The 27,375-nt window shown below is 44.0% G+C and overlaps 1 protein-coding gene across 2 annotated transcripts in view; it reads right to left on the reverse strand.

The window, feature by feature from the left end:
• The window catches only part of OPHN1 (oligophrenin 1), a 201,576-nt gene that overhangs the window by 65,686 nt on the left and 108,515 nt on the right, over window positions 1-27,375 (reverse strand). For both annotated transcript variants that reach the window (XM_077479375.1, XM_077479367.1), the window contains 5 exons: window positions 24,042-24,116; window positions 23,828-23,912; window positions 19,304-19,362; window positions 10,311-10,416; window positions 2,803-2,962 (listed from right to left, as the gene is read on the reverse strand). In XM_077479375.1, the coding sequence (XP_077335501.1) occupies window positions 2,803-2,962; window positions 10,311-10,416; window positions 19,304-19,362; window positions 23,828-23,912; window positions 24,042-24,116 (485 nt within the window). The remainder of the gene's footprint in view (window positions 1-2,802; window positions 2,963-10,310; window positions 10,417-19,303; window positions 19,363-23,827; window positions 23,913-24,041; window positions 24,117-27,375) is intronic.

Genomic DNA, 27,375 nt, shown 5'->3' on the forward strand with positions numbered 1-27,375 from the left:
CAATCCTGCTGTCAGTGTGAACTTAGGCTAAAGGGCACTGCACTCCACTGCGAGTGTGAAAGAGCCCATGTGGTCCTGGACCCCTAGCTGCTATAATTTCGGACTATTTATAATGGCACTAATGGGCCACAAAACACAAGACATTTGGCTCATGGTTGCGACACAGCCCCTTTGACTTCCATTTCCAAGTTTGACAGACACTTGACCCATCCCCGGCCCTAGTCTCCGCCACCCATCCCCGGCCCTAGTCTCCGCCACCCATCCCCGGCCCTAGTCTCCGCCACCCATCCCCGGCCCTAGTCTCCGCCACCCATCCCCGGCCCTAGTCTCCGCCACCCATCCCCGGCCCTAGTCTCCGCCACCCATCCCCGGGCCTAGTCTCCGCCACCCATCCCCGGGCCTAGTCTCCGCCACCCATCCCCGGGCCTAGTCTCCGCCACCCATCCCCGGGCCTAGTCTCCGCCACCCATCCCCGGGCCTAGTCTCCGCCACCCATCCCCGGGCCTAGTCTCCGCCACCCATCCCCGGGTCTAGTCTCCGCCACCCATCCCCGGGCCTAGTCTCTAATCCATTTACAATTTTTTCCTTAATTACATTTTTAAAACTTTTTCCCCTCACCCAAGAACACTACCCTTGCCAGACTCTCTTCTAGGAATGGGCACTGGGAGTCAAGCACGGCAGACTGTGTCCTGTGACATCATTACACCATGGAAGTCATGTAATTTTAAAAAAGTAGAAGGAGCTTTTAGATTATTTGTTGTTAATGGCAATTAGTTAGATTGGAGCGTGCGTGGGGGGGGGGGGGTCTGGCTGGGGTGGCAGGGGGTTGTTGAGGAGGGCTTGCTGCTCAGATCTTAAGGAAGCCTAATGTTTACTGGGCCTCCACTGTATCAGTATATGGAATTTCTAGGAGAAAATCTTTGGCTAGTAACTGACACACTGTTTGTTCTGAGTCCATTTTATCAGCTTTCCTAAGAAAACATTTGACTTTTCTTTTGCTATTTTTGGAATGAGTTGGCAATTCTGTTAACAGGTCATTGTAATCCTTGGCCCATGCACCAGATCCGCACCAGTTTTATTCTTATATGAAAGCATGTAAGGAGTAAACACGGCATGCGCTTATTTATTTTACTTTAATTTTGTACTTCACAGATGTGCCTGTCTTTGTATATTGCTGACCTCCAGCCTTCCCTTCAGTCTTGTACAAGCTCCTCTCCTGTATTGCAAAGGCTTACTCTGGTTTTGCTGTAGACTGCAAGCTTTTTACAGCTGCAAGTCAAATACAGCGCACCTCCTTTCCTGCCTGGAGGACATCCATCATCTAGCTCTTTCCTCCCCACCCTGACTTTCCATGGCCTGCCCCTTCATTGTATTTCAGTTCTACATTTTGGTCTTACCTGGGGCAAATGCAGTCTGCCTAAGAACATCCACTCCCCTAGACTGACATCCACTCATTTACAGCACCTTGCCATCCCCTTCTACCAGCCATGATCTGCCTGCATTGCATAGTGAACCATAAAGCCCTAGGGATAACATTGGGTCTAAAATAAGGACTGTACAAAAAAAATTCAAGATTTTATTTAAAAAGCTTATTAGGCAGGCAAAATATAAGCAAATTAAAATTCAGCTTTAAAGTGTAGGTATGTAGCACCCTCTAGTGTGCAACTAGTGTAGGTACATTTGTTTGACTCCTGGTAGTTGTGCGAGTCTGTAATTGGGTTATTACAGGTAAGGCTGGATGGCTCTACAGGGCAGGTCTCTGGTACCTTCCCCTGGTTCTAGAAGCCTGGAGAAGCTTCTGGGAGTTAGTGGGCAGAGGGTAAGAGGTTCTGATCTGTATACTTGAGGGAACCTGGCCAATCTCCAGGTAGAAGGCCTGGTAGGGTGCCTGGGTCAGGCCTTAAATACCGTGAAGCCTGGTCAGCAAGTGGGACGGGTGGAAAATGGAGTGCTGAGGTTGCCGTCAAGAGATCTGGGAGGGGACCCGGGGCTGGGGGGGCTCTGCCTCCAGGATGGGAGCTAAGGAAAGGAAGGAGAGGAAGCTTAAGAGATGGATCACCATTAATTTTGGGTCTTTTGCAGAAGACATCTGGGCTGGCATGGTAATATGTGTATAGCAGGAGGCCTGAATAGAAGTCTTGCCCAGTGCAATGGAGAACAAAAAGGACAGTGAGTACCTCAGCACACCCAGGGGCATACAAGGGGAGAGACTGCCAGACGTAGCATATTTTCCGGGACAGCGTTGCGCTAAATTCCAATCCCTTATCCTGGGAAATTCTTCAGAGCAGCCAGTCGGGCTAGTAGTATCTGCTGTGACTGAGGTTCTGGGGAGATATGATAATCTTGCAGTTACAGTTTATAACTTTGTGCTAGTTCACTAATGGGGACTGAGAGCTCCTGGTTTGTAAAGGACCTTCATTTTTGTGTACATAGTGAGGGAAGTTCGTCCTCATCACATCTTACTGGGCATCCAATAATCCCCAAACCCTATCCAAGTTTCCCCAAGAAAACTACAAAAACAAGCCCATGGACTGATTTCTTGTGTCTGGATGCAAGTTCGAAATGAGGGTTGCCTGGCTGTGCAGGAATAGGGGGACTCAATATCCAGAGGCTCTTGTGGGGATAGCGCTACAGGTATAGCCAAAACATTCTTTCGTTTTGCATAGAGTTGGTGGTTATTCACAGGATCACTATGTAAAAATAAAGGAAAGAGCTTAAAAGAGAAAACAAATACAGCCACATCTATGGACAGTAAGCTGCAACATGTTAACTGTTTTGGTTTACGCTTTTAGAGATGCTTACCTTGTCGCAGTGCTCTATGAGAAGTTCCACCACAATATTTTGGAATTTGATGTTCATCATTGCGGCAACTGTATCTTCCTGTGCCCTCATCAGAGTTGGTCCAAATATGACGCCCATATTAGAGGGGGACATGAGGTTCTCTTTGCAGTATTCACAAACTCTGAAATGTAAATTAAGCAACAAGATATAGGATTCGCATGAGCAGATGAACTCAAATTGTGAATTTTATGGTGTAGAAACAAACTACTACTGTGAAATTCCAAGAACTAAGACACTGTTAATGTCCACAAAAGAATGCGTGCACGTGCGAAAATGTCCACCATTGATACTGGTGTCCAATGGCCTACTTAAACATGAGCCCTGCATGGGATCATTGCTGGATGGTCTTTCAGCTTGCACTTCTGTTATCCTTGATCCTGAATCTGCTTGACTTTATTATTACATAGTAGGTGTGGTTGAAAAAAAAGACAAGTCCATCAAGTCCAACCTATTTGTGTGATTGTGTGTCAGTATTACATTGTATATCCCTGTATGTTGCGGTCGTTCAGGTGATTATCTAATAGTTTGATACCATCAATGCCCCCCCGCTGAGACCACCTCCTGTGGAAGGGAATTCCACATTCTTGCTGCTCTTACAGTAAAGAACCCTCTACGTAGTTAAAGGTTAAGCCTCCTTTCTTTTAATTTTAATGAGTGGCCACAAGTCTTGTTAAACTCTCGAGAAAAAGTTTTATCCCTATTGTGGGGTCACCAGTACGGTATTTTTATATTGAAATCATATCCCCTCTCAAGCGTCTCTTCTCCAAAGAGAATAAGTTCAGTGCTAGGTTTGTTTCCCTTATTGTACTCGCTCCATTTCCAGTACATCCTTTCCGAGGACTGGTGCCCAGAACTGACAGCATACTCTAGGTGCGGCCGGACCAGAGCCTTGTAGAGTGGGAGAATTATCGTTTTATCTCTGGAATTAATCCCCTTTTTAATGCATGCCAATATTCTGTTTGCTTTGTTAGCAGCAACTTGGCATTGCATGCCACTACTGAGCCCATCATCTACTAGGACCCCCAGGTCCTTTTCCATACTAGATTCCCCCAGAGGTTCGCCCCCAGTGTAAAGACTGCATTTATATTTTTGCCACCCAAATGCATTATTTTACATTTTTCTACATTGAACCTCATTTGCCATGTATTTGCCCACCCCATTAATTTGTTCAGATCTTTTTTCAAGGTTATTTCCTTGCTTAGCTTAGTATCGTATCGTCTGAAAATACAGAGATTGAACCGTTTACCCTATCCTTCAGGTCGTTTATGAACAAATAGGATTGGTCCCAACACAGAACCCTGGGGGATCCCACTATCGACCCCTGACCATTCCAAGTACTCCCCATTTATCACCACCCTCTGAACTCGCCCTTGTAGCTAGTTTTCAATCCATGTACTCAACCCTATGGTCCATGCCAACGGACATCATTTTGTACAGTAAACGTTTATGGGGAACTGTGTCAAATCCTTTTGCAAAATCCAGATACACCACGTCTACGGCCTTCCTTTATCTAAATGGCAACTCACCTCCTCATAGAAGGATAATAGATTGGTTTTGCAAGAACGATTCTTCATAAATCCATGCTGATTACTGCTAATGAAACCGTTCTCATTACAAAAATCTTATATAGAATCCCCTCCAAGAGTTTACATACTATTGATGTTAGGCTAACTGGTCTAATTCCCAGGGATGTATTTTGGGCCCTTTTAAATATTGGTGCTACACTGGCTTTTCTCCAATTAGCTGGTACCATTCCAGTCTTCCAGTCAGTAGACTGTCAGTATAACTTAGGAACAATGGTCTGGCAATTACTTGACTGAGTTCCCCAAGTACCCTCAGCTGCAAGCCACCTGGTCCTTGTGATTTATGTTAAGTTTACCAAGTCTAATTTTAATTCTGTCCTCTGTTAGCCATGGAGGTGCTTCCTGTGATGTGTCATGAGGATAAACACTGCAGTTTTGGTTATTGAACCCCATCCCCTAATTCCCTTGTGAAGACTGAAAAGAATACATTTAATACTATGCCATCTCCTCAACCTTTGTAACCAGATGTCCTTCCTCAATCTTTATGGGGCCAATATGGTCTGTCCCTTTTTACTGTTTACATACTTAAAGAATTTCTTGGGATTTTTTTTGCTTTCCTCTGCTATGCGTCTCATGTTCTGTCTTAGCCGTCCTTATTGCACCCTTACATTTCTTGTTGAATTTTTTATAAATTCTGAATGCTGATGATGATCCCTCAACCTTGTATTTTTTGAAGGCCTTCTCCTTTGCCTTTATATGCATTTTTACATTGGAGTTAAGCCATTCAGGACTTTTGTTCGCTCTTTTAAATGTATTACCTAATGGGATGCATTGGCTAATGCCCTTATTTAATATGCTCTTAAAGCAAACGCATCACTCCTCCCAGTTCTTTGTTCCTAAGATTTTATCCTTATTTATGCCTTCTAGCAAGGTTCGTAGTTTAGGGAAGTTGGCTGTTTTGAAATTCAGTGTCTTTGTATTCCCCTAATGTTTCCTATTTGTGTGATTTATACCGAAGCCAATTGACCTGTGATCGCTGTTACCTAAATTGTCCTGTATTTCCACATCCGTGATCAGGTCTGTATTATTGGTAATCAGTAGATCCAGTAATGCTTTATTTCTAGTTGGTGCGTCTACCATCTGACCCATAAAATTGTCCTGCAAGACTTTTAGGAACTGGCGAGCCTTAGAAGAATGCGCGGTTCCCTCCACCCAGTCCATGTCTGGATAGTTAAATTCCCCCATTATGATAACATTTCCCATCCTTGCTGATAATCCAAATTGGGATAGAAGATCTGTCTCCCCTTCTCCCTCAGATTATGGGGCCTATAGCATACTCCCAGTATCTTCCCCTTAGCTTCATCCCTTTGGAGCTCTACCCATAAGGATTCCACCTCCTCCCTAGCTCCCTTAATGATGTCATCTCTCACATTCACTTGTACATTCTTCTTGATATATAGGCATACCCCTCCCCCTTTTTTACCCTCTCTATCCTTGCAATAAAGGGTATACCCTTGAATGTTTGCCAATCATGAAAGCCATTGAACGAGGTCTCTGAAATTCCCACAAAACCCAAATCCTCCTCATACAACAGTATCTCTAGTTCACCCATCTTGTCCACCAGGCTCCTGGCAATGATGAACATGCCACGTAGTTTAGATCGGTTGCATATTATCCTCTTATTGGGTATTCCGAGATTGCAACTAGGACTTGCTACTATATTTACCCTGGGTTTATGTGCTTTGGTCAACCTACCACTAATGCCCCCAATACTACCCTCTGGAATATGTTCTGCACCGACTATCTCTACCTCTGGACCCTCCCCCCCATCGCCTAGATTAAAAGCCCCACTTTTTGGCCATCTTCAGTCCCAGCTGATTTGCACCCTCCTGATTTAGGTGCAGTCCCGTCCCTTCTATAGTACGGGTTATCAACTGAGAAGTCGGCCCAGTCCTCCAGGAACCCAAACCCTGCCTTAGTACACCAGCTCTTCAGCCACATTTACTTCCCTAATCTCCCTCTGCCTTTCTGGTGTGGCTCGATGTACTGGTTCACATGTGAATTCCTGAGAATACTACCTTGGAGGTCCTTTGTCTCAATTTAGCTCCCAAGTCCCTAGTCTTCCCCAGCCCCTCCCAGTAATCTGTCCACCAGATCCGTGATGTGCCGAACCAGAGCGCCTGGTAGACAACATACTGTTTGGCGCTTCAGGTCTTTGTTACAGATTGGCCTCTCTAAGAATTGAGTCCCCATACCACCAGGATCTTCCACTCCCACTCTCGCTGGAGGAGTTCTTAACCCGGCAGCTAGGAGAGTCTCTCAGCTCCAGGAGTGCTGATCCCTGACTGGTTTCACCAAGGTAACTCAATGAAGCCTACTTATTGGGATGCTCCAGCCCTGGATCGGCCTCCCTGGCACTTCCTCCTCTACCCTTCTCATCACCCATCTACTCTTTGCTAGTGCCTGCACCTCTGTCTCCACCCGCCTCTGTGCTGGCCCCTGATGAGTACATTCCTGGCTCTCCTTTAGTATGGAGGGACTTCTCAAAGCTGACAGTTGCTTCCCCAGATTCAGAATCTGGGCTTCCAGGGAAACAATGTGCTTACATTTTGCACAGCAGTATCCAACCTCAATTGAATGATCAAGGAACGCATACATGCCGCAAGATGTACAACGAGTCGCCTCTCCACACCCAACGGGCATCGTACCTACTAATTTAAATGAGGATTGGGGATTATACCCTGTCCAAATTACCTAACAACTAGCTTCCTGACACGAATACTCAACAAGACTATACACAGGCACTCAACAAGACTATACACAGGCACTCAACAAGACTATGTGCACGCAATACACAAGTACAAATCCACACACACTACTTAAAAACTCAGGTACTCTCACTACACAGGTACTATGATCCCTGTTATAACCTCCTGTTTTAAACTCTGGTTTTTAACTCACCACTTAGACCAGTTTCACTAACTCTGGCTTTTAACGCAACACTTAAACCAGTTCCACTTGGACAGAGTTCCAGCAGACTCAACAATGAGCAGGCTCACAATGAGTTCTACAGAATGTTATATAAGCCTCAAACACCTGTGACCAATTAACCACTCCCCTTAATTAGTAGGCTGCAGGAAGCAAAGAAAAGAAAAGCCATTTAAAAAGTGTCAGAAAAAAGGTGTTAAAAAGCTACAAGGAAAAGCCCGAAAAAGAACCTAAAAATGCCACACAGCAATCACCAGCAGAAAAGCAAGACTTGTTCACTTCAAGTCCCCACTGTTTAGCTTCCAACCAGCAGTCTGGTTATTAACCTGGCTTTTGTCTGACCTGCTTCTGAATTACCCCTGCTTGTTAAAGAGGAAGTAAACCCTTCCAAACAACTTGGACCTACAGGTAAGCCTAGATTAAGGCTTACCTGTAGGTCCAAGCAATATCTCCTAAACCTATATGGTTTAGGAGATATTTGCCCGAAAATGGGCACCGCTGTCTACGGCGCATGCGCCGTAGACAGCGGCGCGCAGGCGCACTAAATGCGGCAAATCCATGAATGGATTTGCCTAATTTGTCGACTCCCGTGCGCATGCGCGGGAGTGACGTCATCGCGGCTTCGCCGAGTGGCAGCGGCGGAGCTGCGAGACGCGACTCCCGTGCGCATGCGCGGGAGTGACGTCATCGCGGCTTCGCCGCTGTGATTCGTCGGAGCTGCGAGACGCCACCAGCAACATGGATGCGGCGGACTACAGGGATCAGCGGCGACTTCGCTGGCTCCTGTGTCAGGTAAGTGACACATAATGAGCTACTATGCGATGCATAGTAGTCCATTATGCTTTACCTTTGCAGGAAAAAAAAGAGGAAGTAAACCCATCAGGGTTTACTTCCTCTTTAAAGTCTATTGCCTACTTGTGTTAGCGACCTCAGCCTGAACTCTTGCCCAAAATTTTGCCTGTCAAATCTGTACTTCAATGCCAGCATGTTAGCAACCTCTGCTCCTCTCCGACCTTGATCCTGCGTGTGATTTGGTACCTTCCTGTTACTAAACTTCACTTGTGACCAGGCACTACTCTGTACTGGTCTGGATGAAGTTAGGAGTGCCCTCATGGCTGTGCTGCTTCTTAATTGACTCAGCAATCCCAAGTTAAAGTCTGTGGTTCCAGCATCCTTGCACCCTTCAATTTCCCTAGCACTCCTTGTCTCATCATTCTGGGGTGCTCAGACAGGAACTATGCAAGAAGCCACCCTCATCTTGAGCTCCTCATACAGGTACCAGATAGTGATACTTAAGAAAACATTGAGAAATTACAGACAAGGTTTGGAGGAGGTCAATGACAAAGATGCAAAAGGGGGTGTTAACAGATGGATCAGAGAAAAGAAAAAAACGCATTATAATGGATGTGAACTCAAAAAAAATGAAGAGAACATTTAGAAATGGCAATTGTGTTTAGGCAGTACCTTGAAAATATATTTTTTGTCTGGAATTTCTCCTCTGAAACAAAGAAATGCACCTCCTGGTTCCTGAGGGTACCTAGGCAATTATGTTCTATAACCTCATAGCTGCATATCTAAGGAGATCTGGAGTGAGATTTGTTGATGTCATTACTGTGCTGCTCACTCTTCCCCTTACTGGAGGCTCTGACATGAGAAAGCACAGCTCTGCCTCAATCAAGATGGCCACCTCCATACATGGACAGTACAGAACAGAAGGCACGAACAGTTGCAGGGAGAACACAGGCAACTTTGGTGACTAGTCCACTGACTTCTGTTTGTACTTTTTGTGGCACAGCTTCCAGAATTCAGTCCGTCATAAAACACTACTTGTAAAATGGATGAGCGGAGACACAGACCCTCAAAAGCAAAGACCTTCCTGGCATCCAAGGGGGGCTAGGCTCTTATTTTCTATAAGCTCATGGCTGTATATCCAAGGAGATCTTGAGTGAGATTTGGTGATGCCATTACCATGCTGCTCACTTTTCTCCTTGCTGGAGGCTCTGACATAAGGAAGGAAAGCCCTATCTCTATGAAGATGGCCACCTCCTTACAGACACAGTGCAGAACAAGGCACAAATAGCTGAAGGGAGACCACAGTTTTGGTGATTATTCCTCTGCCTTCTTGTCCCTTTTGGGGCACAGCTTCCAGAATAAGGAGGAAAATCATAAAATGCCACTTGTAAAATGGATGAGCAGAAGTACAGACACACTCAAGGGAAGAGTGGGCTGTGAGGAGTCGATGGATGGAAAAAAATGTACCATGCTAGAGAGGAAATGGGAGAAAATTTCACACTGAGAAAGAGGAGGAGAGCAGAGAGAAAATTGGACCATGCTCTTCGACATGCAAAGCTAAATGTGTGTAAGAATCCTCCACCAACACAGACAGGAACTGGGAAAGGTTATTCTCACGTTATATTATACAGGATGCTAAACCCTGCATCTATACTTATAAATGATAAGTTAACTTCCAACGTTTAAAGGGTTAGTTCACCTTTACCAAAAAAACTACCTATGCAGATAAGGGACATCTGTACATATAACCAGACTGCGCAGCTGACCAAAGCTGAATAATGTCCTTGTTAAAAGGTGCAGGCCATTTTCGTACCTCATGAAGCCTGGCCTGAAAACTCCCATGCCACTGCCAAGCCAGGCCTAGTCATTACTGCTCATCTCCTCCACCACAGGAGTGAGCTCTTTCTCCGATTCAAACCTCCTCACATGCACTCTCTACCCCAATGCAGTAGCTCTGAGCTTAGTGTTCGACAGTTCAATACTAGGATGGTGGAAGATCTCTGACATTGATCCTGCTCGTGATTTGGTACCTGTTGCCAAATTTGGCTTGTGACCAGGCTCTACTCGCTACTGGTCTCTTATGGCCTACACCTATAGCAAGGACTCCACTCACCTTTTTTGGTAAAGATAACTAACCCTTTAGCTGTTGCCATGACCTCTGCTCACCTTGAGAGGTGCCGTATGATGAGCTCCAGCATTTCTCTGTGATTGTCTGGCAGGCTGTACACCAGGCAATGAATGGCTCCAAGACGATAATCCAAATTTTCAGACTCTGAAAGGGATAACATACATCAGTGTCAGCACAGGGAAAGAAAGACTCTTATTATAAAGTCATATCTAATAAAAGCTTTAACGCAGGGGTGTCAAATTCAATTTCAAAGTGGGCTGCATTAGCAGTATGGCTGATTGTATCGGCTGCGCCACGCACAGAGGGCAGACTTCGGGGGTGCGCCACGCACAGAGGGCAGACTTCGGGGGTGCGCCACGCACAGAGGGCAGACTTCGGGGGTGCGCCACGCACAGAGGGCAGACTTCGGGGGTGCGCCACGCACAGAGGGCAGACTTCAAGGGTGCGCCACGCACAGAGGGCAGACGTCAAGGGTGCGCCACGCACAGAGGGCAGACGTCAAGGGTGCGCCACGCACAGAGGGCAGACGTCAAGGGTGCGCCACGCACAGAGGGCAGACGTCAAGGGTGCGCCACGCACAGAGGGCAGACGTCAAGGGTGCGCCACGCACAGAGGGCAGACGTCAAGGGTGCGCCACGCACAGAGGGCAGACGTCAAGGGTGCGCCACGCACAGAGGGCAGACTTCAAGGGTGCGCCACGCACAGAGGGCAGACTTCAAGGGTGCGCCACTTACAGAGGGCAGACTTCAAGGGTGCGCCAAGTACAGGGGGCAGAAGTCAAGGGTGCTTTATGTACAGGGTGCAGAATTCCCCCCACTAGTTACGGATCAAACTGAGGTGAGGCCTCCTAATGTGCAGAATCAATCTGTCCATCCCAGTACTAATCAAGTCCGTTCCCCTGGGAGGGGGGTCGTTAACTTCGGCCAAGGTAAAGGGGTTAAACGCCCCCCACATCATAATTATGGCAATGGAGGGAGAGGAAAGAGTGGCCAACAGTATGCTGGCTCCCCTTCCCAACCGTATGGTCGGGGTCAGCAATCCCATTATACCCAGGGCCCTCCATGTGACTGGCGACAAGGGCGGCCACCTGGTCCACCCCCCATGTTGGTAGGTGGTCCTAGTTCTAAACCTGGATATTCCACAGAACCTTTTCCAATCAATCTCAAGCTTATTCCTATAATCAGAGACCTAACTTAACAACATCCTATGGTAATAACCAGGTGGTTCACTACAATGTTGATTATCAATCCCAGTTTAATGTTCCAACTCAAAATAGTTTTTTACCCCTACAGGATTTAAATAATCCCCCCAAAGGGGTATACCAACTGATGAGTAGCTTGGGTAATTTAGGAACTAACACTGAAGGCCATTATGATTCCAATCAAGGTGACTATAATGACAATAATTTGGTGGGAAAATCTGAACAGAATAGTTGGGGTTTTCCCAGACCCAATCAAGGCATCAAAAGGGTCATCGAGTTAAGAGAGGAACTCAAGGAGGGAGGCGTACTCAGTCCAAAAAGACCCAGAACATAGTAGGTACAGGTATTTTTAATCTTAGTTCAGTAACTCTTACCGACTCCGAACTGAGAGTCCTTGACAAAGGCCTTAAATTTGCCCTGTCAAAAAATATCAACAAATTCCAGACATATATGGATATACATAAATACGTCAGAAAAATAAATATTCAGAGGTACTTAGTTTCTAATCTCATTAACCCTTTGACGACTGTCTCTGCAAATTATTTACATTCAGGTTTATCTAATGCATCTTTGTTTAACCCGCCTGGACATCTTTGTCCATCCTTGAGGGTTTTTAGGGATTTGGCCCTCAAAGACTTGGATGATATGCGTATTAAGACAGCAAGGAATAAAAAAAGAGATTGACATGGGGATTGAGTCCTTGTGTTCCAACAAAAATATAGTTATTTGCCCGGCGGATAAGGGGGGTGGTATAGTCATCCTTAACAAGGATGAATATATGCAGGAGATGTATTGCATCTTGAGTGATGATGCCACCTACACTCCCTTGCCTTCTAACCCCAAATGATAAATATAAACAGGCTCTTGAGGTTATTGTCACTGGTGGTTTTGAGGCGAAAATACTCAATAAGAAGGAGAAGGCCTTCCTGATTCCTAAGACCCTAAGGATCCCTATAATGCACCTTCGGCAGGTAGGAAATAAGAGTCTGGCTTGCCCCCGGGACGTCCCATTGTTAGTGGGATTGATTCCATTACTTCCCGGGTGGGCAGGTACATAGACTTCTTTTTGCAACCTTTGGTACGTAGGATGCCATCTTATGTTAAGGATACAAGGCACGTTATCAACCTCTTAGGAGGATATAAACCTTGTAAGGGGACTTTGCTTGTGACTGCTGATGTCACTTGACTCTATACTGTTATCCCCCACCATTTGGGATTGGAAGCTGTATTGGACTGGCTTAGACGGTTTTCGAACTTACCCCCTAAGCAAATTGAGTTTATTATGAGGTTGTTAGAGTATGCAGTTACTCACAATTTGTTTTGGTTTGACGGTAATTTATTTCCGCTAGGATAGGGGTGTCGCTATGGGGGCTAAATATGCCTACAGCTTGGCTAACCTCTTCATGGCCAAATGGGAGGAGGATGTCATCTCTGCCCAGTCAAGGTCGCAGGTGACCTTGTGGGCTCGTTATATAGACGACATCCTCCTCCTATGGGATGGCAGCGAATCAGATCTCTCTATGTTTATGGAGCAGGTTAACTGTAATAGAGGCATCTGCCTATCGTATGAGGCCACTCATGATGAAATCAACTTTCTAGATCTCACCATATCTATAAGTGGGGAACAGTTTGTTACCTCCACTCATTTTAAATCTACTGATAGGAATTCCTTCATTCCTACCTCTAGCTGTCACCATCCGGCCTGGCTTAGATCAGTGCCTAAGAGTCAATACCTGAGACTTAGGCGCAATTGTATAGAACATGATGTGTTCTTGGAACTAGCCCAGATTTTGACTCAGATTCATTGATAAGGGATATTCATCTGAATCCCTGGCTCATACTTTAAAACAAGTTGGATGTCTTAATAGAGCTGACCTGATTAGAGAAAATAGAGAGGGTCCTTTAAATTAGTCCTTTCGAAACCCATTCATTACAAATTATTCGTGCCAATATTCTAAAGTTAGACACATAATAAACATTGGCACATTCCTAAGAATGATTCTGTGCTTAAGACTATTTTGCCTGATAGACCTCAGGTGGTGTACAGGGGAGTGCCATCCTTAAAGGATAAGGTAGCCCCTAATATTTGAAATCCCCCAATGACGAGACCCACTTTTTTCACAGATCTTACTGGTTACTACCAGTGCAGGAAATGCCAGGTCTATGCTATTAATGGGTGTCGGACTAGGAGAAGCACTGTGTTTCGGTCCAGTTGTACCTCCAAGTCCTATAATATAGAGCCGTTTATTACCTGCGCGAACGAAGGGGTGGTGTACATGTTGGAGTGCCCTTGTGGCCTTCAATAAGTGGGCCGGACTAAACGTCTGTTGCAGGTGCGCTTCAATGAGCATATTGGGAACATACGTAGAGGCTTCGCAAAGCATTCAGCATCGAAGCATTACCTCATAGCGCACAATAGAGACCCCTCCAACACTATGTTTTTGGGCATTGATAAATTTAGGCCCAACTGGAGGGGTACCCATTTAGTTAGGAGCATTTCCAGACTCAAAATGGCATGGGTGCACAAATTAAAGTGTTATACCCCCTTTGGCCTAAACATTGATGTGGATGTAAACACCTTTATTGACAATTCTTAAATATTCAAATTAGGTCAGGTTATGCATCATCTAAGACACACGCTTAAAATTTTAAAATAATTCGTTTTTTATTTTCCATTTATTATAATTTTTATCTATTTGTTTTTATTTTCATTTTATTTTTAAACAAATCATGATTTTAATTGTATTAGAAAAGTTTTTTTCATTATACATTTTTTTTGGATGCAATTTTGATTATGTGTTTGTATTATTGGAAACCTGATCTGAATTCTGTGCAGCCGGTTTACTATTCAGATAGTAAGATTCTATTCAGATAGATATTTTATTTTTTTATTATTTATTTTTTTGTAATACCTGTTAGGTTTATTGTTTGGTAAAGAATATTTAGTATTTGTACCAACGTTTATATCAGTTAAACCTAGTGTATTGATTTCTCATAGAGGTTTACCTTGAGCCATTAAATGTGAGCGGGGTTCTGCAAAGTTAGAATAGATAAAGACAGCCCTTTGCAAATGTCTGGGGAGGTCTGTTCGATTATCTTTTTTCACCCTTTTTGGAATAGGTTAGTACAAGGTTTTTTGTGGTAACTATGGGTATTTATAGCCCCTTTCTCATATCCAAGATGGTGGATCTGCGTGCTTAACGTAATGCAGACCGAGGCTTGGATTATTTGTATGGTTATTTAAGTGGTGTGTCAGGACGCCGCCCCATATCCTGTGACCATGTCCTTGTTGACAAAATGCGCCGGGAGGAATGGCGTGCCGACGTCACCGCGTTCTACGCCAGTCCAGGAACTAATGGGCGGTAGTCGAGAGCCGGCCCGGCTCGTTTGTTTTTATGCCTTTTCTTATCCGGATTATGAGAGTTTACATCTATGTATCATTTAAATAAATTATAAAGGTTTTTTACGCTATGCAAGCATCTTTTTTTCTATATGGATTTGCTCGTTGCGGCATAACATCTCGTTGTTGGGGGAAAGAGTCTTCCTGTTTGCTACCTAAAGTGTCCATTCTGATGGGTTATCAATGCGCTTTCTGATCCCATCATAGGGATCTCAGGTTCTGGTAAGAGGCCAGAGTTGTTATTGGTGGTGGCAACCTCTGCACTTTACAGCACTTTTCCAAAGGGCGTTTTGTTTGATCCTGCACTGGATTCCTCTTGGTCCCTTTGCATGAGAAAATTTTTGGGACATTTATATGGACTGTTATATTCTATTTTTCGTTTTTATTAAGTGTTATCAAATTATTAAGTGTCACGTATGAATTTGTATTTATATGATAATTTCATTAGTTTAATCATTTCAATTTATTAATTTATATTTATATATTTTCATTTATGAATTTATATTTATTTATTGATAAATAATTTTTTGCACTCTACGATAGGGTTAAGATCAAATTTTTTATCACAAAATCAAATTTTTGATCATAGCTTTACACTTTAAATCTTTTTTAGCACAGCTCCTTATAGTTGATTGTTTTGTGTAGTCGTATAACGGTTTGAGCTGCTGCTCACTGGGCGGGTTTAGCTAATAGCGCAGTTTTCTCTTTTGTAACAGAATTCAAGGGTGCTTTATGTACAGGGTGCAGAGTTCAGGAGTGTGTTACCAAAGGGTGCAAGAGTTGAGGATTAATCTATGTACAGGATGCAGAGTTTAGGAGTACATTACGTACAGACTGTAGTTCTAGGGGTGCCCTATGCACAGAGTGCAGAGTTCAAGGGTGAGCCATGTACAGAGTGCAGATTTCAGGAGTGCACTATGTACAGAGTGCAGAGTTCAAGAGAGTAATACGTACAGAGTGCAGGGTTCAGGAGTGTTTTATGTACAGTACGCAAGGTTCAGGAGCGTGTTACGTAAAGGATTCAGGATTATGCTATGTACGGGGTGCAGGGTTTTTCAGTACATTACGTACAGACTGCAGGTCTAGGGGTGTCCTATGCACAGAGTACAGGGTTCAGGAGTGAGTTATGTATAGAGGGCAGAGTTCAGGGGTCAGGAGTGCCCTATGCACAGTGTGCAACCCCCCAAAAGCTTCCTCGCAGCTCTATTCTCTTCTGATTTTCCAAGCTCTAGTACCTCCCTGTGTAGGGAGCTCTACTACCCGTGCATTCGGCTCTAGTACCTCCCCGTGTAGGTGCCCCACCTTGCAGGGAGATAATTCTCCTTCTGAGATATTAGAGCTCTGTCCCTGACTTGCCCTACCATCAGCACAAGCAGGGATCTGTGAGCTGTTGAGAGCAAAGTTGTCCATTATGAACACATTAGGCTTCTATGTTTATAAGTGACAGTGGATAGTGGGAGCAGAGGGTGGGAGCCGAAGGTATGGAGAGAAATTGAGTTTTGCCCCATTCTGGCTGTAAAACTGGATGTGAGGGCCACATGACAAGGTGTCTGCCGTAAAGCCGGTGATCGCTCCGAGAGGGCAAACAAGGCAGATCGCCGTTCTGCAAGTGAGAAAGACATGGATCCCGTGTTTAATATGCTCTTATAGGGATTATTATTTTTTTTTACCAAAAACATTTAGCAGAATACATATTAGCCTAAATTGATATAGAAATTTGATTACAATTTATTGGTTATGTTTTATAGCAGAAAGTAAAAAATATAGTTTTTTTTCAATATTGTCGGTCTTTTTGTTTATAGTTCAAAAAATGAAAACCGCAGAGGTGATCAAACAACATCAAAAGAAAGCTCTATTTGTGGGATAAAAAGGACATCAGTTTTATTTGGGAACAGTGTCGCACAACCACACAATTGCCAGTAAAAGCAATGTAGTCCAGTATTGCACAAAATGGCCTAGTCAGGAAGGAGGGTAAACCTTCTGGAGATGACATGGTTATAAAAAAAAAGTAAACGACCCCCCCCGTGCTTACACACAAATGCGCGCACTCACGTAGGCCCAGTGATAGCAGCACACAAGGTATCACCACAAACATCAGGGCCAGAGCAATAATTCTATCGCCATGGCTCCTGGGTAAATCTAAACTGATAACATGTATAGGCATATACAGTGTTTTGAATAAGTATTCATACACCTTTAAAATTTTCACATTTTGTCATGTTACAATCAAATTTTTGTCCGAAAAGCAAAATGCTATGTGTGGTGGAAAACTAACATCACCCTGAACACTCCATCCTCAGCGTGAAACACGGTGGTGGCAGCATCATGTTGTGAGGATGCTTTTCTTCAGCAGGGACAGGGAAGCTGGATAGAGCCAAATACAAGGCAATCTTAGAAAAAAACCTGTTGGAGTCTGCAAAAACTTGAGACCGGGGCAGAGGTTCACCTTCCAGCAGGACAACGACCCTAAACATACAGCCAGAGCTACAATGGAATGGTTTAGATCAAACCATATTCATGTGTTAGAATGGGCCAGTCAAATTTCAGACCAAAATCCAATTGAGAATCTGTTGCAAGACTTGAAAATTGTTGTTCACAGACTCTCCATCCAATCTGACAGAGCTTGAGATATTTTGCAAAAAAGAATGACCAAAAATGTTACTCTCTAGATGTGCAAATCTGGGAGAGACATCCCCAAAAAGACTTGCAGCTTTAATTGCAGTGAAAGTCGGTTTTACGAAGTATTGACTCAGGGGGGCGCCATACAAATGTACCCCACACTTTTCACATATTTGTAAAAAAAAAAAAAATGAACCATTTATCATTTTCCTTCCACTTCACAATTATGTGCCACTTTGTGTTGGTCTATCACATAAAATACATTTATGTTTTTAGTTATAACATGACAAAATGTGGAAAATTTCAAGGGGTGTGAATACTTTTTCAAGGCACCGTAAAAGAGTCGCCTACGCAAATTTTAGGGTACTATAGTTTGTTGCTGTTTGTAGGTGTATGCAATTTCAAAGCATGACATACTGGGTATCAATTTACTCGGAGTAACATCACCTTTTATATTGTATCATTTTATATTGTATAAACAGGGTATTATATTGTGTCTGTGTGCACAGATGTCTCGGAGTCTTCCGGCGGCCGCAAAGTCTAAAGGCACAGTGCACTTATATTTTACATTCATGCTTTTAAAGTAATAATCTTATGGTATGCAGAACTGGATGTATGGGGGGTTTGTTTGTGACAATAAAGTAAACGGGATTACACTATGTGGATGCCCCTTTGTTTTTTTGTATATGTCAGGAACCTAAGCCATGCTTGGCTGACATCTGGTGGAGAGAATTTGGAATAACAGGGAGAAAGTGGAGAAAGTAAAGATCTTTATATACAAATGAGTGCATTTTATCTGGGTCTGGTGAGTGTATCCCCATAGGGGGAGCTTCGTTACCTCACGTGGTGGTATTTGGTGGATGCTTCAGACAAAAGGGCAGCAAAGACCTTTTCACTTAAACCACTTGTGCATCTTTCCTGTGACTTTATGGAACTATATTCATTTGAGTGTTCATAATATTTGATGGACAGAATTAAGTGCTGCTGCAATATTGTAGAGTAATTTATTCAATATAAGATCTCTTATTTATTGCCTTTTATAAATGATTTTTTTTTTTTAAAACTAGCTGCTTTTAGATTACTATTACTTTTTTTACTTTCGGCAAATTACATTCATAAGGTGCAGAGTGGTGATACCTTGGGGGCGCAGTGTATACACCATTTTTTTTTTTATATGCTTTCACTAATGTTTGCGTTGCGACTCCCCTTCTGTTTTTCATTTGGAAGTTAATCAGAGTTTTGAAGGATAGACCTTCTTTGGCTCCGATGAAGGTGGCCTATTCTTCGAAACCTGTCAGCCAGTCATGATCCCGGTGAGGTCCCTCTGTATTCTGGAGCCTGCTGAGTTGAGAACTACTGGGCGACTAGCTCAATAAGGGGTTTCATTTCACATGTTTGCAAGTACATTTTATGCTTATTTTGATTAAGCTCACTAGGTTGGAGCGCCCTCTTTTGTACATTTTTTGCAATGGATTATGGGTGAAATGGGACTCTTGCCAAGTTGGCAGATTTTGCCCCTCTATCCCTTTGATTGACATTTACATGGATTACAATAGGCGTAGCCACCACATCTGCATTGTTTGTATTGTCATAGCCCCATCAAACACCAACTGCCAACAAGTCTATAGTCCCTTGTGAATATGACGGGTGGTGGCACAACTTTGACCAGCAGCAAGGAGGTTGAAGGCGACCCCCTTCCACATCCATTGGGCCCCCTAGGCTCCTCCTAGGTTGCCTTATGGATGATCCATCTCTGATTGCACTGCGACCATAACATGTTAATTTGTCAGAGTTCGGTTTTATGTTCTTACTTGCAGCAGATACAAGTTCCCGATGCAGCTTATATGTCATAACAGGCTCCGATAGATTCCTGGTTGGAAAGAAAAAACATTTTCTGTTAAAATTATAAAACAAATGCTATAGAGACACACTGCTCCAGAAAGGCAATCAATGCTGAGAACTGCCGTTAGGACACACCCTCTGTGCTTCCTAAAATTATACATACTGCAGAGACGAGGACAATCAACTGACCTTCCATACAGTAAAAGCTCAACGCTAGGCAGATATAAATAAATGCAGCACTATTTTTATTATATACATACCATAGTAGGCGAGGTCGAAAAAAAAAAGTCATAAGTCCAACCTATGTGTGTGATTATATGTCAGTATTACATTGTATATCCATGTATCTTGTGGTCGTTCAGGTGCTTATCTAATAGTTTCTTGAAACTATCGATGCTCCCCGCTGACACCACAGCCTGTGGAAGGGAATTCCACATCCCTGCAGCTCTTACAGTAAAGAACCCTCTACGTAGTTTAAGGTTAAACCTCTTTTCTTCTGATTTTAATGAGCGGCCACAAGTCTTGTTAAACTCCCTTTGCGAAAAAGTTTTATCCCTATCGTGGCGTCACCAGTACGGTATTTGTATATTGAAATCATATCCCCTCTCAAGCGTCTCTTCTCCAGAAAGAATAAGTTCAGTGCTCGCAACCTTTCCTCGTAACCAATATCATCCAGACCATTTATTAGCTTTGTTGCCCTTTTTTGTACTCTCTCCATTTCCAGTACATCCTTCCCAAGGACTGGTGCCCAGAACTGGACAGCATACTCCAGGTGCGGCTGGACCAGAGTCTTGTAGAGTGTGAGAATTATAGTTTTATCTCTGGAGTTGATCCCCTTTTTAAAGCCAATATTCTGTTGGCTTTTCTTGCAGCAGCTTGACATTGCATGCCACTGCTGAGCCTATCTACTAGGACCCCCAGGTCCTTTTCCATCCTAGATTCCCCCAGAGGTTCTCCCCCCAGTGTATAGATTGCATTCATATTTTTGCCACCCAAATGCATTATTTTATTCATTTGCCATGTAGTTGGCCACCCCATTAATTTGTTCAGATCTTTTTGCAAGGTTTCCACATCCTACGGAGAAGTTATTGACCTGCTTAGCTTAGTATTGTCCGCAAATACTGAGATTTAACTGTTTACCCCATCCTCCAGGTCATTTATGAACAAATTAAACAGCATTGGTACCAGAACAGAACCCTGGGGGACCCCCACTACCTACCCCTGACCATTCCAAGTATTCCCCATTTATCACCACCCTCTGAACTCATCCTTGTAGCCAGTTTTCAATCCATGTACTCACCCCGTGGTCCATGCCAACGGACCTTATTTTTAAAACATCATTAAATGAAAGTTTTTAATACAAGCATAATAAGTACCTGAATCTGACAGTGTCTGCATCCTGCAGTCCTTGTACAACAGAGCTCAAACCCAAGTAAGAGAAGCAGCACACAGAAAAACACGGAGAAGACAGTCGCACACCACAACAGGACTTCTTTATTGTAGTGTAGACAGATAAAAGCATAGAAATCCAAGGGAGGTAGTTAATGCATTTCATACAGCATTGTGTTTAACCACTTGCTGACCTCGCTAGTGTGGCCGGCCAGTGAAAGTGCCTGGTAGGCAAGTGGTTAATCATAACATGATTAAGCGCAATGCTGTGTGAAACGCGTTAAAGGGGTTCTGCACTCAAAATACAACATTTGCCCATTCTGTTGCCTATAGTTAATATATCTCATAATGCCACCTGTTTTTTTTTTTTGATTCACCTACCTTTTGTAATCTTCAGTACTTTATTTCAAACCCCTGCGGCGATGGGCGGTCTCTTGCGGCGATGGGCGGTCTCTTGCGGGGATCAGCGTAATTTCCTGTTGAAGCCCGCACTGTCTCCTGTGATCTCGTTCGTGTAATCCCAGGAGACATTGCGGCTAATGCACCCGACATCGCGCGAGATTTCGGGTGCTACAGCCGACATCTCGCGAGATTTCGGGTGCTACAGCCAACATCTCGCGTGATTTTGGTAATTACAGCCGAGATCTCGCGAGATCTCGGCTGTAATTACCAAAATCACGCGAGATGTTGGCTGTAGCACCCGAAATCTCGCGAGATGTCGGCTGTAGCACCCGAAATCTCGCGAGATGTCGGGTGCATTAGCCGCAATGTCTCCTGGGATTACACGAACGAGATCACAGGAGACAGTGCGGGCTTCAACAGGAAATTACGCTGATCCCCGCAAGAGACCGCCCATCGCCGCAGGGGTTTGAAATAAAGTACTGAAGATTACAAAAGGTAGGTGAATCAAAAAAAAAAAACAGGTGGCATTATGAGATATATTAACTATAGGCAACAGAATGGGCAAATGTTGTATTTTGAGTGCAGAACCCCTTTAACTACATCCTTGTATTCCTGTGCTTTTATCTGTCTACACTACAAGAAATTCACTTTTACTATCCTATGGGGGACTGTCAGTTTTTCGACGTTGGTGAGCTGGGCCAGCACCTTTTGGGAGTACCTGCTGCGGGATCAATCTACCCGTCTCACCTGGAGCGACGATTCCTCTTCCCGTATTCAAGAGAAGTAGCACAAAGAGCCAATCAGGTGTGCTGTATTGCTCATGTGCTAACAAGAAACATGCTGATAGGAGAAAAGGACAGAATGATGGGCTCATCAGTCTGCTGCTTCTCCTTTTACTGTCTAGTCAGTTTCTGGGGGAGGGAGGAGACATGCGATATTAGACCCAAAAGCAAAGATGTAATATATTTCAGCTTACCAATCATTAGATGTGGTGGCTGAATTTGTTTTAAGGCTTTTTCACCTGGCCACCTCCTGTATTAGCGTGCTCCTACTCTGGATGAAGGAGCACAGAGGACATCTTTGGACAGCAGCATTGTCAGTCTGGGGGGAGGGGAGCGTTAGACGGACTAGCACATTTAGCCATTTCCCGTCCTTAGGATGTCATGCGACGTCCTGGACTTTGAGAGGGTGCAACTGCAGGCATTATTAGTTTTTGGGGTTTTTTTCAGACAGCAATTCCCTGCAAAGTAAAAACCATCATAGCAGCTGTTTAGTCGCTTGATTACTTTAAGAGCCAGTGGGAGGGGACACCCCCCCCCCCCTTTTCCGATGCTTGGCTTTCCCGTGAGATCGAAGAGTCGGAGAATGAATCAGCCGGTGGCAGCAGTTTACCATAGATCTCTATGACCCTCTGGGGACAGAACCGACATCATGGCATTACTTCTGGCACCGGCAGATGTAAACACTGCCTTTTTTTTTTTTTTTTTTTTTAGGTGGAAAGCCCGAGATCTTTATTTATCTTTTCCAGCATAGAGGAGAGATGTGGGGACTTATAGACCCCAGATCCCTCCATAACTACTTGCTGACCGCCGTATGCCAATACAAGTCGGCACAATGGCAGCGGTGGGTAAATGGGCGTACCTGTACATCCCCCTTTAACAGCCACATGCAGCGTGATGTAGAGTCCGCCAGGCTCCTGGCGATCGTGTCATGGAGCCTCAGAACGGGGAAGTGCCTTTGTAAACCAGGCATTTCCCCGTTCTGCCTAGTGACATGGCAGATCACTGCTCCCTTTCATCAAGAGGAGTGATTGCCATCATGTGACTTGAAGTCCATCCCCTCCACAGTTAGAATGACTCCCTAGGACACACTTAACCCTTTCATCGCCCCTAGTGGTTAACCCCCTTCTCTGCCAGTGTCTTTTACACAGTAATCAGTGCATTTTTATAGTACTGATTGCTTATACATAAATGACAAATGTGTCCGATGTGTCCGCCATAGTGTCGCCGTCACTCACTATAAAAATCGCAGATCACCGTCATTATTAATAAAAAAAATTCAAATAAAAATACCATAAAAGAGGTGATCAAATACCACCAAAAGAAAGCTCTATTTGTGGGGGAAAAGGGATGTCAATTTTGTTTGTATACAACGTCGCATGACCACACAATTGTCAGTTAAATCGATGCAGTGCAGAATCGCAAAAAAGTGCTCTGGTCAGGAAGGGGGTAAAATCTTCTGGGGCTGAAGCGGCTAAAAAGGACCTGTCATGCCCCATTCTTATTACAAGGGATGTTTACATTCCTTGTAATAGAAATAAAAGTGATTAAAAAAAAAAAAATAGGTTAATTGTAAAAAAATAAAAAAAAATAAAAGGCGTTTTCTCAAATACGGCATGAGATGCTGAAAATTTGTTTCTATTGCTTTATGTGGTATTTACCGCATAAAGCAAAAGGCCTTGGGAAAAAAAAAACGCATAAAACTGGAGCTAAAGTCAATTCACAAAAGGAAATAAATGCATGCGGTAAATAAGTAGTGGTCCAGACATGTTTTTTTTTAGTGAATTGAAATTTTTTTTTTGAAAGACGCTGTGCGGTATCTTATCACATATTCAGATGCAGTAAGATACCGCTTTGGGAATGGAGCTCACTGTTTATTGTCACTTTAATACAAAATAATTGCAAGCTTTGTAGCCCAGATACCTGAGATAGAACTTTAAAGCGCTAGTAACCGTTTTGATGTCGCAGTCACTGCTCTGCAAGTCTATATTCCCAGGACATTTAGTATCTAGGAAAAAAACATGAAAGAAAATATGTTATATGTCAAGCTGTTATGCAAAGGAAAAGGTTTGGGACTTTAGCAAGGTATAGGACATGCAAGTCCAATGTCTCCATCCCTGTGACACAAGAACCTTACCGAAAAATGCATTCAGCAGCTTTTGCACTTGGATGTTGCTCCCCACTGTCCTGTACACTCCTTCTGTAGTCATTCCTATAATAGAACAGTGGAAGATGAATGAAGGACCTTAGTTGGTGTCAATATAACAGTTGTGACCTCAGCAAAATGCAGGAGATAACATTGCTGCCATCCCAATCCTTAAAGGGGAGTCTGCAGAGCACACCATGTGAAGTAGGTGCCCCCTGCTGAGCTCGGGGGGCGTTTGAGAATGGTCATCTAGAGCAGTGGTCTCTAAACTATGCCCCAGGGACCAGGTGCAGTTCTTTGCTTGCTTTTATCCAGCCCTTGGGGCGTTATTTTTATCCACGGATAATAAAAATGGGACTTAACTCCCTCACTGACACCAAGGCACAATTCCTTACACTGATACCAATGATGGGGCACAACACCTCCCAATGACGGGGCACTATTCCTCCCACTGATACTAATGATGGGGCACAATACCTCCCATTAACACCAATGATGGGGCACTATCCCTCCAAATTACACCAATGAAGGGGCACAATGCCTCCCACTGATACTGATGGGGCACAATACCTCCCAATGACACCAATGATGGGGCACAATTCCTTCCAATGACACCAATGATGGGGCACAATTCCTTCTAATGACACCAATGATGGGGCACAATTCCTACCAATGACACCAATGATGGGCACAATTCCTCCCAATGACACCAATGAAGGGGCACAATTCCTCCCAATGACACCAATGAAGGGGCACAATTCCTCCCACTAACAATGATGGGGCACCATTCCTCCCAATGACACCAATGATGGGGCACTATTCCTCCCAATTACACCAATGATGGGGCACTATTCCTCCCAATTACACCAATGATGGGGCACAATTCCTCCCAATTACACCAATGATGGGGCACAATTCCTCCCAATTACACCAATGATGGGGCACAATTCCTCCCAATGTCACTACTTATGGGGCACCATTCCTTCCAATGACGGGGCACAATTCCTCCCACTGACACCATTGATGGGGCACTATTCCTCTCAATGACAACAAAGATGGGGCATTGTTTATTTCCACTGACATTGGGGACTTTTCTACTCTCAATAGCCACAGTCTGGCCCTTGTTAATTCTGAAATACAGTAAACTCGCCCTTTGTTTAGACAGTTTGGAGACCCCTGACCAAGAGCAAAGATAGGTGTCTTGAATTAATGGTTTCCTCAACGCTGGTTAACTAGTGGGCATCCTGCTTGTCAATTAAAACTGAAAGGAGTTGGTGGCTGTAAGGACAAGCAAGCCAGAACAAATGCCCTATTTTTTTTCTTGCAGACAATATCCTTAAATTAAACCTGCATCGGCCATACTCATACTAAACTGAGGGTGCCACATTATACTTGCCTGGCTCCCCAGATTGCTCCTCAAAGTTTCTATGTAAATACAGATTCCCTTCAGCTGGTATCTGCATAGCCCCAGGCGCTCACAGTCAAGTGACTCGTAATAAGTTATTAAATACCAAGAACTTTGTGGGAGACAGGAAAGGGCATGCCTATTCTACCCCCATACCAAGAGGGTTAGGTTTTGCACAGAGCTCTAAATAAAGTCTGGCTAGATGTGGCATTACCACAAAGGTACTCTTTGGCACCTAATGAGACCCGTTATCAAGTTACAATTTTAGTTAACTTTGTGTATGGTTATGCTACATGCACTATTGTAACAAATGGTCTTGAACCTTCATCTGCTGGCACTGCAGTTCAGGGGTCTACTGTGCACACCTGTCTTAATTCGGGGTGACCAAATAGACTGAATTTTCAACCAAAGCTTGTCTGCTCATGTCCTAACCAGGTCTGTTTGGTTTCTGCCTGCCCATGCCCTGGATAACTTCTTGGGATTATTTGGACTGTGTTTGTACTGAGGCGGTCTGTGCTTTTCCTGATCATGGGCTTGCAACCTCTGCTTTTGTCAGCCATTGCTTCTGTCTAAGGCGGGGCCATAGATTGAGATTTTCTTCCCTGCAACCATGGGCTGCAGGAAAAAAAAAAATATTGATTCCCATATCAACACAGTCAGCGTTGATGGGGGGAATCCCTCCCGTAGAGCTTTTGTGTTCTTGCGGCGGGAGAGGGGGCAAAGGGAACTGTCCCTGCCAAGACAACACCATTGATTACTTCTAGCGACTATATAACTGGTAATAATCTAATGCTAAAAATATAACATGCTGGTTGTACCCAAGTAGATCAATGGATCCCCTTGGATACAATCAGCCTGTCCATAGATGGATAGAATCTCGGCCTGTTAAGCAGGGACTGGCCTGGATTCGATCCATCTACATATAGCCAGCTTAACTGTCCGGAACCTGGGCTCTGTGCCTTATCTGGCGAGGACTCCGATTTGTGTGTCTTGCCTACAGTTCTCCATTTATTTGCGACTTTTGCATACCAAGAGAATTGTGAACATTCTTTCTGTTGCACATATAAAGAACAAAGCATTTATATAAAATCTTATCGCTATGAGACCTCCCAAAGACAATCCCTTAAACACTTTAGTAGAAAAAACATTTGCAGGGTTTAGCTGTGGTGTGGAATTTAAATAAAATTCAAGATCATCTGAAGAAACCACAAAAGTAAATAAAATGACACCAAAATACAACTCCAAGGGGGAGCAGTCTGAGTTTTTTTTTTGTAAATGTTTAAAAACACAAGTAAAGTGGGACATTTACTCAAACTCTTCCTGCATGGTGGCTTGGGACAAATTATTAGAGTCAATATTTGACCAACTTTTAGATGATTGTGCACTTCCAACCTTGTAGTAATAGTTTGGAAAGGCTTTTTTCTGTTCCGGCATGACTGTGCATCAGTCTACAAAGTCAGCCCCATAAAGACATGGTTTTGCATGAGATTGGTGTGGAGGCACTTAAAAAGCCTTCACAGAGCCCTGACCTCCAACCCTACTCAGCACCCTTTGGATGAACACAGACAGACACTTATTTTCATTCATCAGTACCCGTTACAGTACTCTCAGAATTCTTGTCTGGTCTTATTATTCTCAAAATCCCTTGCCAGACATCCAGAATCCTTGCCAGGACCCAATGGTAGTCACACAATCGCTGCATGTACTGCCAATGGTACTACTCACAGAATCCCTGCCAAGCCTTCCAATGGTACTACTCACAGAATCCCTGCCAAGCCTTCCAATGGTACTACTCACAGAATCCCTGCCAAGCATTCCAATGGTACTACTCACAGAATCCCTGCCAAGCCTTCCAATGGTACTACTCACAGAATCCCTGCCAAGCCTTCCAATGGTACTACTCACAGAATCCCTGCCAGG

The sequence above is a fragment of the Lithobates pipiens genome, unplaced genomic scaffold (genome assembly GCF_037356315.1).
Source record: "Lithobates pipiens isolate NorthernLeopardFrog02 unplaced genomic scaffold, aLitPip1_a1.2 Scaffold_1, whole genome shotgun sequence".
Classification (NCBI taxonomy): Eukaryota; Metazoa; Chordata; class Amphibia; order Anura; family Ranidae; genus Lithobates; species Lithobates pipiens.